Below are 16,743 nucleotides of genomic sequence, written 5' to 3' on the forward strand. Positions count from 1 at the left end.
GTAATCATAACTAAAAAAGTGTCAATTTATAGTGCTGCAATGCCACTATTAAAATACAATAACAGATTTTTAAAATTAAATCAGAACAATTTGAGAAATGAGCCAGAATGTTGATTCCAATGATTAAAAACCTCATTTAAGTACAAAATTATCTGAAAAATAATAAATACAGAGAGAGTACGAGACACGGAATCAAAATTGCTATCTGTAGGTGTTCAGTTATATTCAAGTTTAGATATTTATTCTGAATAACACCAAGTTTGACTAATTCATCTCAATGGTAGGCAAATACATCACCAACTAAGCACCCTAGCAAAAAACAATGTCTCCACATAAACGCCAGTGAAATTATACTCCTACCTGATGCATAATACCTGTGTTAGTGTGACCAATGAGAGATGATATGCAAGATTTGTCTATAAAAGCAATGCAAAAAGCATATTGCATCTTGTCAGAAGTATCAGTGTTTTAGTGCAGTTACGTCATATTTTTAAATGTACAGTTTGAGCAATAATATGTCCAATAACTGCATTGTAAGAGTTTCATAATGGCAAATTGAAGGCTATTTGTGAGCAGTGGCCTTATATGACAAGGTGAGTTGACTGTGTGAGCTTGGCGAGGCAAGAACTGTGCGGATGTCAGTTGCTACCAAAAAAAAGGTTTGAAATTTTTCATATAACAGGATTAGAAACTTATGAAATTTCTATAACTGTTTGTGGACTTCAAAAGTTTTCCATGGTCGATTTGGTGGACAATAACTGAAGTACTGCGAACTGGTACTGCGAACGGCTGAAAGCAAGGGGAAACTATGGCCGTAATTTTTCCCGAAGGCATGCAGCTTTACTGTATGGTTAAATGATGATGGCGTCCTCTTGGGTAAAACATTCTGGAGATAAAATAGTTCCCCATTCGGATCTCCAGGTGGGGACTACTCAAGAGGATGTCGTTATCAGGAGAAAGAAAACTGGCGTTCTATGTATCGGAGCGTGGAATGTCAGATCCCTTAATCGGGCAGGTAGGTTAGAAAATTTAAAAAGGGAAATGGATAGGTTAAAGTTAGATATAGTGGGAGTTAGTGAAGTACGGTGGCAGGAGGAACAAGATTTCTGGTCAGGTGAATAAAGGGTTATAAACACAAAATCAAATAGGGGTAATGCAGGAGTAGGTTTAATAATGGATAGGAAAATAGGAATGCGGGTAAGCTGCTACAAACAGCATAGTGAACACATTATTATGGCCAAGATAGATATGAAGCCTACACCTACCACAGTAGTACAAGTTTATATGCCAACTGGCTCTGCAGATGATGAAGAAATTGAAGAAATGTATGATGAAATAAAAGAAATTATTCAGATAGTGAAGGGAGACGAAAATTTAATAGTCATGGGTGACTGTAATTTGTCAGTAGGAAAAGGGAGAGAAGGAAATGTAGTAGGTGAATATGGATTGGGGGTAAGAAACGAAAGAGGAAGCTGCCTGGTAGAATTTTGCACAGAGCACAACTTAATCATAGCTAACACTTGATTCAAGAATCATGAAAGAACGTTGTATACATGGAAGAAGCCTGGAGATACTGACAGGTTTCAGATAGCTTATATAATGGTAAGACAGAGATTTAGGAACCAGGTTTTAAATTGTAAGACATTTCCAGGGGCAGATGTGGACTCTGACCACAATCTATTGGTTATGAACTGTAGATTAAAACTGAAGAGACTGCGAAGATGTGGGAATTTGAGGAGATGGGACCTGGATAAACTGACTAAACCAGAGGTTGTACAGAGTTTCAGGGAGAGCATAAGGGAACAATTGACAAGAACGGGGGAAAGAAATACAGTAGAAGAAGAATGGGTAGCTTTGAGGAATGAAATAGTGAAGGCAGCAGAGGATCAAGTAGGTAAAAAGGCGAGGGCTAGTAAAAATCCCTGGGTAACAGAAGAAATATTGAATTTAATTGATGAAAGGAGAAAACATAAAAATGCAGTAAATGAAGCAGGCAAAAAGGAATACAAACGTGTCAAAAATTAGATCAACACGAAGTGCAAAATGGCTAAGCAGGGATGGCTAGAGGACAAATGTAAGGATGTAGAGGCTTATCTCACTAGGGGTAAGATAGATACTGCCTACAGGAAAATTAAGGAGACCTTTGGAGATAAGAGAACCACTTGTATGAATAAGAAGAGCTCAGATGGAAACCCAGTTCTAAGCAAAGAAGGGAAAGCGGAAAGGCGGAAGGAGTACATAGAGGGTCTATACAAGAGCGATGTACTTGAGGACAATATTATGGAAATGGAAGAGGAGGTACATGAAGATGAAATGGGAGATATGATACTGTGTTAAGAGTTTGACAGAGCACTGAAAGACCTAAGTTGAAACAAGGCCCCAGGAGTAGACAACATTCCATTAGAACTACTGAAAGCCTTGGGAGAGCCAGTCCTGACAAAACTCTACCACCTGGTGAGCAAGATGTATGAGACAGGCGAAATACCCTCAGACTTCAAGAAGAATATAATAATTCCAATCCCAAAGAAAGCAGGTGTTGACAGATGTAAAAATTACCAAACTATCAGTTTAATAAGTCACGGATGCAAAATAGTAACACGAATTCTTTACAGACGAATGGAAAAACTAGTAGAAGCCGACCTCGGGGAAGGTCAGTTTGGATTCCGTAGAAATATTGGAACATGTGAGGCAATACTGACCCTACGACTTATCTTATAAGCTAGATTAAGGAAAGGCAAACCTACTTTTCTAGCATTTGTAGACTTAGAGAAAGCTTTTGACAATGTTGACTGGAATACTCTCTTTCAAATTCTGAAGGTTGCAGGGGTAAAATACAGGGAGCAAAAAGCTATTTACAATTTGTACAGAAACCAGATGGCAGTTATAAGAGTCGAGGGACATCAAAGGGAAGCAGTGGATGGGAAGAGAATGAGACAGGGTAGTAGCCTCTCCCCGACGTTATTCAATCTCTATATTGAGCAAGCAGTGAAGGAAACAAAAGAAAAATTCAGAGTAGGTATTAAAATCCATGGCGAAGAAATAAAAACTTTGAGGTTCGCCGATGACATTGTAATTCTATCAGAGACAGCACAGGACTTGGAAGAGCAGTTGAACGGAATGAAAGGAGTATATAAGATGAAAATCAACAAAAGCAAAACAAGAATAATGGAATGTAGTTGAATTAAGTTTTGGTGAGCAAAATAACTGATGATGGTCGAAGTAGAGAGGATATAAAATGTAGACTGGCAATGGCAAGGAAAGCATTTCTGAAGAAGAGAAATTTGTTAACATCAAGTATAGATTTAAGTGTCAGGAAGTCATTCCTGAAAGTATTTGTATGGAGTGTAGCCATGTTTGGAAGTGAAACATGGACGATAAATAATTTGGACAAGAAGAGAATAGAAGCTTTCGAAATGTGGTGCTACAGAAGAATGCTGAGGATTAGATGGGTAGATCACATAACTAATGAGGAAGTATTGAATAGGATTGGGGAGAAGAGAAGTTTGTGGCACAAATTGACTAGAAGAAGGGATCTATTGGTAGGACATGTTATGAGGCGTGAAGGGATCGCCAGTTTAGCATTGGAGGGCAGCATGGAGGGTAAAAATCGTAGAGGGAGACCAAGAGATGAATACACTAAGCAGATTCAGAAGGATGCAGGTTGCAGTAGGTACTGGGAGATGAAGAAGCTTGCACAGGATAGAGTAGCGTGGAGAGCTGCATCAAACCAGTCTCAGGACTGAAGACCACAACAACAACAACTGAAGAGCAGCATGGTGTCTGAAACTTGTAAAAGTTTGTGGACTTAAGATTTTTGTGGTTTCAATTCCAAACAATAAACTAGTGTTCTGAACTTACTAAATCCTTAAATGAGTTTGTGAACCAATACATCCTTGTACACACAGTATTTAAGCAAGTGTGAAATAAATATTTTTATTTACTAAACACTATGTTAATGCCATTCTTATTTCAGCAAACATATCCTGCCTTTAGTTTTGTCATCTCTTCTAATAAAATTTATAGACAGTTTAATAAACAACCAACTGAAATTCTAAATGAACAAACAGATCGGAAAAATAATGGATTTTTTGAAAGTTTCATTCACACTCTTCTGACTCCATATGCATGAATGCTCCATACAAATTTTAGCTTTTACTTGCTTCATAGAAGACTATATACAATCGTGACGTGTACAGCAAGATACTGTTCACAATGATTACCAAATCCCTACAGTCAGTCTAACGAGTTCATCATATTAACCTCCAATGTAATTAACACTAGCACTGCCATTTGGCACCTACATATCTAAACTTCATAGTATAGGACACTTATATAAGTACCTGGTTAAGAACTGAGGTTTAAAACACTTACGTTATGCAAATGGTTATTTTCATTATGATCCCTGTTCATACAGTACATTCAACAATAACATTTAGCCTGTGAAAGTCTATTGCTTAGTGGAGCCTCTTATGCTCCTACTGTGATGTTAGAAATCATTGCCATGATTTACATGGATCATTTATAAATTTTACTTAAATGTGACTTACCAAACTCTAAATGAGCATTCCATTTGCCACACCTCATGTATAATGTAGTGTCATGACTAATGATAGACACACTATAACTTTTTGTGTTACAGTCATGATTTAGATTTTATACTGGCTCATGACGACAAGCTGACAACGACATTTAAATTCATCTGAATGCTTTCTCTATAATGCCCATAATTGCAATCTGGTAATTAGTGACATGATAGTACATGAAAATATTGCTTCAGACTGGAAGTCACATGTTAGTATGGTGGTGCTGCTGCTGTGATTTATAGTTATGAATGCTGTGGAGATGTAGCTAATTTGCATTCCAAACTCTTCATAAATGGATCTGTGCAAGCTGAGTCCAGCTATTACTGACTGCAATACACCTTCATGGTTTTATATGAGAGTCATCATAAGTTTGACATGTGTTGCCTATTATGGCTGTGTTTGACACTGGATGACTCACAAAATGTTCACCTTACGAAGCAATGACTTATCTGGTACCTTTTTTCAATGTTACATTCGTTGAGCATGTAACACATGTATTTGCAATAACAATGGAAATTCCTGAGCAATATTTAAAATAAGAGAGAAGCAACCACTCACCTAATGAGAATCAATGCACGGAGCACAGTAACATATAACAGAAAACAGCATTCACACTAGCTTTTGAGCACCTACTCTTTTTCCAGCAACAGTACTAACGTTGATACACACAACCACACAAACATCCAAACACGGATTCCGTTGGCCATAGCAAGACATGCATTTGCATGATGCTGTGCATCTTGAAATAGCAATAGGTCTACGATATCTTTGGTGTACCATTCATAATTGGTCAATATTTTGGCCAGTTCCCACATGGACACTAATAGCAACACGAGATGCAAGCAGAGCTTGCAATTTGCAGCATTGTGCCCAGAGCTGATCAGGGGCGAGTTGAGGGTCTCAACAAAAGGTTTCATCATATCTGCGATGGTCTTTGCTGCAGATTTCTAGACCTGTGTTATCAAGTGGGGATATGTAGGACTCCCCTTGACAGGTCAGGGGTGCACTACATGACAGAACCAGCTACTCAGGTAGCAGAATACTTGTATGAGGGTTTCTTAGGCTAGGTGGTGGTTTGAGGTATACTGGTAAACACTTGCCAGTCAGTAAGCAGGAAGTGAAGTCAGACCATTTTCAGAGTAAAGACACTTCGACTGCTAACGTTTTATCAGAAAACTGTCAAAGTAATTGTAACAAAGTTCCCGAATTTACTGCCCTCCAGGAAAGCTCTAAGGCTCAAATTATTCTTGGGACTGAGAGCTGGCTGATACCCAAAGTGGAAGACTCTGAGATATATAGCGAGTCGTGGAACATACATTGGAAAGACAGATAGGAGGGGGAGTGTTCATTGCGGTTGACGAAAAAATATTGTCTCCATTGAGGTCGAAGTGGAGTATGACAGTGAAATTATCTGGTCACGTATAACTGTTGTAGGTGAAACCAAGTTAATTGTTTAATGTTTTTACTGGCCATCCGATTCTGCTGTGACTGTTTTAGAATCATTCAAAGAAAGTCTATGGTCAGTATTACATGAATACCCACATCTTGCAATACTAGTTGCAGGCGACTTTAACCTATTAACCTACCAAATACAAACTGGGATGTCTATAGATTCATTGTGGTGGGTACAGACAGACAGTTGCATGAAATACTTTGAACATGTTTTCTAAGACTGTCCTGAGCAGCTAGCTCGGCAGTCCACACACAGTGGAAATATCTTAGATCTTGTAGCTACAAATAGGCCAGGTCTTATCAACAATGTCAGCATTGAAATGAGGATTAACAATCATGATGTCATTATAGCAACTACGGTTATGTAAGTTAATATATCAACCAAGAAGGCTAGCAGAGAGTTTCCGCTAGATAGAGCAGAAAAGCAGTTGTTAGCATCTCATGTAGAGATTGAACTGACGTCACTTAGTTCCAATAAGATGGATGTGGAGGGATTATGGGTGAACTTAAAGCAGATTGTAAATCATGGTCTGGAAGGTACGTGCCTAGTAAGTGGATAAAGGAGGACAACCACCACCATCATTTAGTAACAAAGTTCAGAAGATCTCTACTCTTGGTTGTTGCACTCTCAATTCAAAAGAGAATGCACAAATAATGAGAAGCAAAAGTTAGTAGAGATTCACATGTGTATGAAAAGATCTGTGTGTGAAGCATACAATAGCTACCACCTTCATACCTTAGCAGCAGATATGGCAGAGAACCCGAGAAAATCTTGGTCCTATGTAAAATCACTGAATAGCTCTAAGGCTTCCATTCAGTCCCTTGTTGACTAGTCTGATGTATCAGTTGAAGGCAACAAAACAAAAGGCAAAGTTTTAAACTTCACATTCAAGAAATCGTTCATGCAGAAGAATCATACAAATGTACCGTCATCTGGCCATCAGACAAACTCCTGTATGGCCAACAAAGTAATAAGCATCCCTGGGGTAGAGAAACAACCAAAAGATTTGAAAGTAAATAAGTCACCAGGTCCAGAAAGAATGCCAGTCCAGTTTTATAAAGAGTACTCTATGGCATTTGTCCCTTACCTAGCCTGCATTTATCCAAATCACTCACCTAGCACAAAGTACCAAGTGACTGGAAAAAAGTGTGGGTGAATCGCTTATATAAGAATGGTACAAGAATGGACCCACAAAATTACAGACTAATATCCCTAACTTTGGTTTGCTGCAGAATTCTTCAACATATTCTCAGCTTCTTAAGACTGAGAAGTTTATGTCCCCAAATCAGCATGGTTTGAGAAAGCATTGCTCATGTGAACCTCAGTTTGCCCTTCCCTCACATGATATACTGCCAACTGTGGATGAAAGGCAACAGGCATATAACATTTTTCTAGAATTCTAAAAAGAATTTGACACGGTGCCCCAACTGCAGGCTGTTAACAATGGTACGAGCATGTGGAATAAGTTCACCGATATGTGAATGGCTTGAAGACTTCTTAAGTAATAGAATCCAGTATGCTATCCTCGACAGAAAGTGTTTATCAAAGACAAGGGCATTGTCAGGAGTGTCCCAGGGAACTGTGGTAGGACCGCTGTTGTTCTCTATATGCACTAATGATTTGGCACATAGAGTGGGAAACAACCATAAGTTGTTTGCTGATGATGCTATGGTGTTTGGTAAGTTGTCAAAGTTGAGTGACTGAAGGAAGATACAAGATGACTTAGACTAAATTTCTGGTTGGTTTGATCAATGACAGCTAGCTCTAAATGTTGGAAAACGTAAGTTAATGTGGATGAGCAGGAAAAACAAACCCTTAATATTCAGATACAGCATTAGTAGCGTACCACTTGAAACAGTCACATCATTTAAATACCTGGGCGTAATGTTGCAAAGCAATATGAAATGCAATGAGCATCTGAGGACTGTGGTAGGGGAGGTGAATGGTCAACTTCAGTTTATTGGCAGAATTTTAGGAAAATGTGGTTCATCTGTAAAGGAGACCACATATAGGATGCTGGTGAGAGCTATTTTTGAATACTGCTCAAGTGTTATAGATCTGTACAAGGTTGTATTGAAGGAGGACATTGAAGCAGTTCATAGGTGGGCTGCTAGATTTGTTAGCAGTAGGTTTACCCAACACAAAAAGTGTTATAGTGATGCTTTGGGAACTCAAATGGGAATCCATGGAGGGAAAGTGACATTCTAGGAACACTGCTGAGAAAATTTAGAGAACTGGCATTTGAAGCTGACTGCCAAATGCTCCTGCTGCTGCCAACATACATTGCACATAAGAACCAAGAAGATAAGATATGAAAAATTAGGTCTCATAAGGAGGCATACAGACAGCTGTTTCTCCCTCACTCAATTTTGAAGCAGAACAGGAAAGGAAATGGCTAGCAGTGGTACAGGGTAACCCCCTCCATGCATCATATGGTGGCTTGCGAAGTAGATGTAGAAGTAGATACAGTTGCAGAACATACTGTTACTGCCGAGTTACACTAAGAAGCACAAATGTTCAATAATAGCTGTCAAAATGCCATGGCATGCGATTTATATAATGCAGTTAGTTCATATTCATCACAACACTGATCATGACTACATTATAAATAGGTTCGACAGTGCTAGCTGGAACATGCTATGGCATTCTCTGCAATTTTTTTTTTTGACTTCATGTATGGTCTACAAACAGTAGACATATGACCACTTACATGTAAGTGTAACATTTTTAATGTTATTACCTGAGACTTTATAATTAGGATTTGTCTTGTTATTTACATGTTTGATTCATGTTTGTCTGTTTTGTTTTAATAGGCAAATGATCAACATCAACTAGGAGGTTGAAACTGGCCAACAGCAAATAAAATTATCCCATAAAGCTACAGCCTCAGTGGACACATGTCTTCATTTGACCTGTATTTGATGGCCGTGGACCAAATTATGAGGGAAATAATTGAACAAATTAAATTTCAAACTTTTCTACATATAAATAAAGTTAACTGACCTCTTGGGAAGCAATTTTTTTGTAAATTTAAACAACCCAAAATTTATGCAGATCAATACAGCCAAATGATAACTGTCTTAACCTTGAGGACTTAGCTGTAAGAGAAGTTACAGCTGATAAGAACATGCCATGTATCATATCAACAAAATCTAAAAAGGCACTAGCATATAACTAATGATGAAAATGTTTAGGAAAGCATTTATGATACGCTTCCAGGTGTTCGGCAATAACTTCCTGCACCCATCATATGGGGAAATGTAGCCCATATACACAGAGATGTTAGTGAAGTTGCAGAAAGAGACCATTCAATTCATTAAAATCTTTTCCCAACATGAAACTTATTGGCAGATTGAGACTGTGTGCTGGACCGAGACTCAAACTTGGGACCTTTGCCTTTTGCGGGCAGTGTTTTCCAAGATATTTCCACAGAGATAGCTCTCAAGAGCTGATTACAAAAACTGAGTCCTCACTACAGGTGATGAAAAGTCAAAACATTTAGAATCAAATTAAAATATTACATAATCTCAGTATGTCTATAACTGTAAAACAATATTTAGAAACTAACTGAAGAAAGGAACTGACACAAATTAAAATTTATGCCTATCTGCATTCCAATCTCTGCTTAGTAGCTGTTGTTTTATTTGTTCTGTTGTGTAAAGCATTAATAAAATCTGAAAAGGGTAAATAGCTACTCACCATATAGAGGAGATGCTGAATCATAGCATAACATAACATTGACAGTATTATGAAAAGGGTAGTTACTACTTGCCATATAGTGGAGATGCTGAATCGCAGACAGGCACAACAAAATGTCTGTCTGTCAAACAAAGCTTTCGGCAAAACAGGCCTTCATCAGAGCAAACAAAACAACACAATCTCTGCCTGTTAGTACCTCAAATTTTCAAACTTGTATCCCTAACCTGCTGTGGTGAACTTAGGATATATTTTTTATAGCAAGAACACAACACTTTTAGGAAAAGTGATCTTTTCACTTTAATATCTAAAAAGATGATACATAATGACAAAACTTCAGAGATTAAAAGAATGAGAAAGAAACTTTTACGAGCAAAGAATTTCATCAAACCATGCACCACTGTAGAAGAGGACAGGAAACAAATGGTCCTGATTTATTTACTTTAACAGCATCAAATGCAAAATCTTCCACCTGATACTAATATAAACTAGTGTAGATTTCTATGCACATTTTAGCTATAGCATCTTTCTTTGAACCTGGTAATGCTTTGAAACTCACACTTAGGTGTGTTCAGATTTGTACCATGATATGGGCCATAGTGGAAACGAAAGGGAAGAGACCACAGCTACTCCCATCGTAGATGTAGTGAACATGTCTTCCATCCTGTTCTGTGAAAATATTTTCCAAACACTACAATGGCCACTGTCTTTCACTCTCCATATATGTTATTTGGAATATAGCTTAGCTTCTCTCTCTCTCTTTAAGCCAATGTCCACATGCAACTGCATAATTAAACAGACAGGCCATTTGGTTACAGGATTCCTGGTCAAGCATGAACAAAGTTGAATGCAGTTACTCTCAGTGTCTAAAGCAGCTGCACTGACATCTGTTGTACTTTTGTAAAACTAGATGCACCGAACAATTCCTGCAAGCATAAACATACCAAATGCACATCTCTGTCATCAAGCCAGCTCAAAAGTTTAGTACTTTGGTGTAAATACTGCCATAGTCAGAAGACTTATTGCTTCTCAGTGATTTAATGATCCTTTTGATCTCTTTTACATTTTATTTGGCAAGAATGATGACTGCTGATTGAATATTAAATGCCTGTCAAAGAGTGTCTCATGGATCTGCTTTCAACTGTCCCTTTTTATCCCTGCTGTCTTCATTTTCTTTTAGGAAGAATTCATTTGCTGATAAAAGAATAAACAATAAACAAAGTGCAAACGTGCTGAAGAAGGGCTTTTGAAATGAGTAGGTACATTAGTGTGAAGAAAAGGAAAGATGATACAGGTAAATGGTTCACGAAGAAATAGTAAAACAGAACCTGAAATCAAGAGCACTATGCACAATGGACTCAATGCATCAGAAGCAAAATGTTCTTGGTCATAGAGAAAAATGGTGAAATCAGATGTAGCAAAATAGTACTGTTTCAATAAAAGTTTAAATATAATATTCTGTCATGTTTTCAAGCCCAGACACACTTATTAACTGTACAAAAGCTATTTTTATTCAGATTTCAAATAAATCAAAAGACAGTATTACTGATCAGTACTTATCTACAGGAGGCAAAACGTATGGTACTGCTGATAGGTATATATAAAAGTAAAGGAGACACACTATCCAGTCTTCAGAAATAGGCAAAAGGCAGTGTGTCTGTTTCACTTTTTCATGTGTCTATCAATGGTATTACATAGTTCACCTCCTGAAGATAAGTACTGGCAAACAATTATGTCTCATAACTTGTTTTTTTCATTTGGATTTTCATTTATTAAGTCAAAATCATATTTCACTAAAAACTTATGTTTTAGATGTAGCACCTGGTGTCTTCTCTGGAGACAGAATCAATCAAGAAATTGCTAAATCATGATATGAGTTTCTTCATGTCAGCAGCTAGTAATGTTATTGTAAGTTACATTCCAATGAAGATGGAAATGCAGGACTACAAATACTAAGACACTTTCTTAATGCATGTTTTTGACTTTTACATTATAGCTGTAACAAGAAACACTAAACAAGAAAATGACTATTATAGTTGACTGCAAATGCCTTACCTGTCAAGCTTTGCAATTTCAGCTTTCTGCACTTCATCAAGCACAGCTGATGGATCCAAAGGACTAGGTTGCTCCTTTCCCCATCCTAGAACTCGGGAGAGGTCATTTCCAGTTCCAAGTGGTACTATTGCTAGTGCTGGAGCACACTGTAAAACACAGCCTTGTTACTTGGATACCTGCTGCCAGAAATTAAAAGTGAAAACACTAACACACATTGAGAGAGGGAGAGAGAGAGAGAGAGAGAGAGAGAGAGAGAGAGAGAGAGACTGTTCACAAAATTAATACAAATAATAGAAAAAAATCTGTTTAAAAATTAAAATCCTATACTTTTGTCTGGAAAAGCATTGATAAATCAGTAACATATATTTTTGATAACTAGCTAGCAACCATAAAAAGTTTAGTCACTAATAAAATACAGTTTAAGAGGAGCCTGAATGATTCATTTATGATGATAAACTCCATTTGCTGCACAAAAAAATTCTTACAAGAGCCAACCAAAATGTATGTTATTAACAGTACCATATAATAGAAAATCCAGGATGGAACAACGACAGTATTATGAAAAGTAAAGTCTGCTACTCACCATATAGAGGAAACATTGAACCATAGACAGAAACAACAAAAAAACTACTATATATTTGAGCTTTTGGCCGAAAAGCATTCTTCTAGAGTAGAAAAGAAACACAAACACAAACACAAACACACACACACACACACACACACACACATCACACACACACACACACACACACACACACACACACACAAACACAGAGAGAGAGAGAGAGAGAGAGAGACATGGTCATGTGTGTGTGTGTGTGTGTTGTGCTTGTATGAATGCGGGTTCATTTTCTACTTTAGAAGAACCATTTTGCCTGAAAGTTCAAACGTATAGCAGACAGGCACAACAAGTTTGTGACTCAATGTCTCCTCCGTATAGTGAGTAGCAATCTACCATTTTCATAAACTGTCAGTGTCATATAATGTGATAGCTATTTAATGTAAGATATCGGCACATTTTCAGAACAGAAGTGTGGTCTCTTTAAGTAAACATTCTTCTTTTGACAGTGCTTGGTTACAACAGCCTAGGAATTATATTTTGGTCTTAAGTATGTAGACAGGAAATGTGTGAAGTTCACACAAAATGGGTTTAATAAAAACGATTTTTTGTCTCTCTGCCCTTCTGACTGGTTTGATGTGGCCTGCCAAGAATTCTTTTATTGTGTCAATCTCTTCACCTTGCCCCATGTCTTCAATTATTTATTAGATGTATTCCAATCTCAGACTTTTGCAACAGTTTTTAGCCTTTACAGCTACTTCTAACAACATGGAAATATTTCCTGATGCCTTGACACATGTACTATCATTCTGTCCCTTGTTTTTTTGTTAGTACTTTCCATATGTTCCTCTTTGCAGATGCTGCAAGGAACCACCTTCTTCTTTATCTTACCAGTCCATCTAATTTTCAACATCTTTCCGTAACACTACATTTCAAACACTTTGATTTTCTTCTTTTCTGGTTTTCCTACAGTTCATGATTCACTACCAAACAAAGCTGTGTTCTATATGTACATTCTTAGACATTTTTTCCTCAAACTAAAAGCTATATTTGATATTAGCAGAAATCTCTTTGACAGGAATGGCCTTTTCACCAGTGCTAGTCTACTTTTTATGTTCTCCTTGCTCCACCCATCATAGGTTAATTTTCTGCCTAGGAAGCAGGATTCCTTCACAAATAAATATGAGCTGAGTTGTCAATAAATATAACATAAATGACAGTATATTCAGAACCAGTTTAAGGCCCAAACAACAGAAGTAACTGCTTGGCACATCATGCTGAAAGAGTGCCACAACTGCTGGAATTATATACAGGACATATAACAATTAGCAGTAGCCATTTGCGATGCCAAACTAAGGAGGCTGCCCAAGTGCAAGATTTGTATACAGTGTTTATCACAACTGTAGCAAAAGCTGGCACAGGTGAAAATATTTGAGGCACAGGAGAGATGCCAAATGATAAGTTGCTTGGATGGAAAAAACGTTCTTCAACTGATACTGGGTCTATTTTCAACATTATAATGAAAAAAAAAGACAAATAATAAGGAACATTAGGTAGTTAAGAAATAAGCTGCTAGTAGCTAATATCACAATCAGCAACAAATAATGGCAAAACTGGCAGAATATAATGCCAAAAGTGGCAGAAAAATACACCTAAATTGGGCATAAAATAAAATGATTTTTCATGTCCCTAAGCAGATTTGTTAAAATTTTGGAAAGGTTCTGTAGACACAAAAAAGTGTAAATGAATAATTGTACTTCTGGTTCCCCCAGGGCTAGTTGTCACATGGAGAGCTTGACGTATTGTTGTTGAGAAAGACCCACAAAAGGATAAAAATACCACACTGATCTTCTTTGTTTTTATTTCACATTTACTTTCACATCTTTCCTTACTTAGTTCCTCCTTCAGCTCTGTGGTTTATTTGTCATAATGAGGACTCTTCTTCTTCATTCTTCTTCACGCGATCAGGCCCAGAGGACCGCGTGCCACCACAGTTAGAGCTCTCCATCTGTCTCTGTCTTCTGCTATCTGTCTCCAGTTTTCCGTGACTCCCAGCTGCAACAGGTCTTCTCTCACTCCATCGATCCACCTCTTTCTAGGTCTTCCCACTGGTCTGCTGCCTGATGGGATCCAGTCCATTGTGATTTTGGGCCATCTTGTTGCCTCCATTCTAACAACATGTCCAGCCCATTGCAGTCTTTTGCTTCTCATCACTCCCAAGATGTTAGGCTCCTTGTACAGCTCTTCTAATTCGGTGTTATGGCGTCTTCTCCATTTTCCAGTAGTCTGATCTCTGACTGGTCCAAATATTTTCCTGAGGACTTTCCTTTCAAATGTTAGCAGTCGCTTAAGGTCTTGTTTTCGAGTGCTCCAGGTTTGAGAACCATAAAGTACTACTGGCATTATTAATGTCTTATACAACCGTAGCTTTAGTTGTTGTGAGACACTTCTACATTTTAATATAGGGTCTAGAGAGTGATAGTATCTGTTTCCCGCCTGCAGTTGTGCTTTTATCTCTGCTTCAGTTGATGTTACTTCTGTAAAAAAAAAATGATCCAAGGTATTTGAACTCTTTCACATGTTTATACCTGGTGTTGTTCACAATTAAATCTTGAGAGTTCTGGATCTTTCTTCCTATGGTCATATACTCTGTCTTTTCAGAGCTAATTTGTAGACCGATCCTAGCTGCCAATAGCTCCAAGGTCTGGTACTTCTCTTCAGATCTTCTTGTGTGCATGCTAATAGTGCAATGTCATCTGCATAGGCCACATATGTAATGTGTTCATTACCAATTTGAATGCCCTTGATGTTTTCTTTGTTGAAATCCCGCATTACTTTCTCAAGTGCCAGGTTGAAGAGGACAGGTGATAGCCCATCTCCTTGGCGTAATCCTGTTACAACTTGGAAGCTCTCTGTCATTTGATTGCCTACCTTAACCTTAAGTTTTGTGTCATTTAGGCATCTCTCTACCAGTTTGACCAACTTCTTTGGTATACCAAACTCTGTCATAGTTCTAATCAGGCTAGGTCTATGTATACTGTCGTAAGCCTTCTTGAAGTCTACAAACAGGAGATGTATCTCTCGTCCGTATTCGTACATTTTTTCACAGACCTGTTTTAGGACAAAAATCTGGTCCGTGGTTGATCGCCCTGCCTGGAAACCTCCTTGGTATTCTCCAATTATGTCTGTTGCTATAGGTTTTATTCGTTCTAATAGGCAGTTGGAGAAGATCTTATAACAGGTGTTGAGTAGCGCTATGCCCCTGTAGTTGTCACATACGGATTTGTCTTTCTTTTTATATATGGGGCATATCACAGCTACCTTCCATTCCTCTGGTATTTCATGTTTTACCCAAATTTGCTCGATTAGCTTGTGGATTTTGAAACAGAGGATTTCATCTCCAGCCTTGAGAAGTTCAGCAGGAATACTGTCCTCACCTGGACTTTTACCATTCTTAAGGTTTTTAATCTGGTTCCTTATCTCTTCAATGGTGGGTGGAGGATATTCTGGGTCTACTGTTACTGGTTCATCAAACTCAAGTAGTTCGGTTGGTTCATCAGAGTTTAGTAATTCTCTAAGTATTCCATCCATCTTCTTCCAATTTTTTGATCTTCTGTTAACATTCTTCCATTGGCATCTTTTATGAATCTGTGTTGATGGTATGTCCCTCCTTTAAAACTTTTCACTTTTCTATAAAGTTCTTTATACCTATTTCCATGAAAGTCTTGTTCAGCTTCCTCCATGATACTTTTAACATATTTTCTCTTTGCTTTCCTCAATGTGGCTTGGGTCTGCCGTCGTGTTTCTTCAAACTTCACTTTTTCTTCTTCTTGCATATTGCTTCGTATCCACAGTAGTTTGGCCCGTTGTCTCTCCCTGATAGCTCCCTCACACTCCTCATTGAACCACACTCTTTTTCCCCTAGTTCGTTATGGGATTACTTCTTGGGCTGTTTCTTTAATGGTCTCTGCAATCGCCTTCCAGTTCTGATCTACCACAGTATCTCCTTCCTCTTCATTCAAAGCCTCAAAACGGTTTGTTAGTGCTATCTTCAAAGTTCTTCTTACATTATCTTCAGTCAGTCTCTCATGGTCATATCGAGTGACTCTTTGCATTCTTTTGTGCTTCCTGGCTCTCCATATTGTTTTCATCCTTCCTCTGACAAGGAAGTGGTCTGATCCACATTCTGCACCTCTTGCCATTCTAACATTTTGTATCCACTTCTTTATTCTCTTCTCTACAATTAGGTGGTCAATTTGGTTATAAACAAGCCTTTTGCAGTAGCAAAGCTAACCAGCCTAGTGCCGTTATCACTGCTCACATCATGTAAACTGTGCTTTCCGATGGTCCCCATGAAGGCTATTTCTTTCCCTATTTTCGCATTAAAATCTCCAAGG

General features: G+C 38.0%; 1 protein-coding gene across 5 annotated transcripts in view; it reads right to left on the reverse strand.

The window, feature by feature from the left end:
- Positions 1 to 16,743, reverse strand: part of LOC126162541 (diacylglycerol kinase epsilon) — a 193,701-nt gene that overhangs the window by 84,506 nt on the left and 92,452 nt on the right. For all 5 annotated transcript variants that reach the window (XM_049919116.1, XM_049919118.1, XM_049919120.1 and 2 more), the window contains one exon: positions 11,788 to 11,933. In XM_049919116.1, the coding sequence (XP_049775073.1) occupies positions 11,788 to 11,933 (146 nt within the window). The remainder of the gene's footprint in view (positions 1 to 11,787; positions 11,934 to 16,743) is intronic.

The sequence above is a fragment of the Schistocerca cancellata genome, chromosome 2, assembly GCF_023864275.1.
Source record: "Schistocerca cancellata isolate TAMUIC-IGC-003103 chromosome 2, iqSchCanc2.1, whole genome shotgun sequence".
Classification (NCBI taxonomy): domain Eukaryota; kingdom Metazoa; phylum Arthropoda; class Insecta; order Orthoptera; family Acrididae; genus Schistocerca; species Schistocerca cancellata.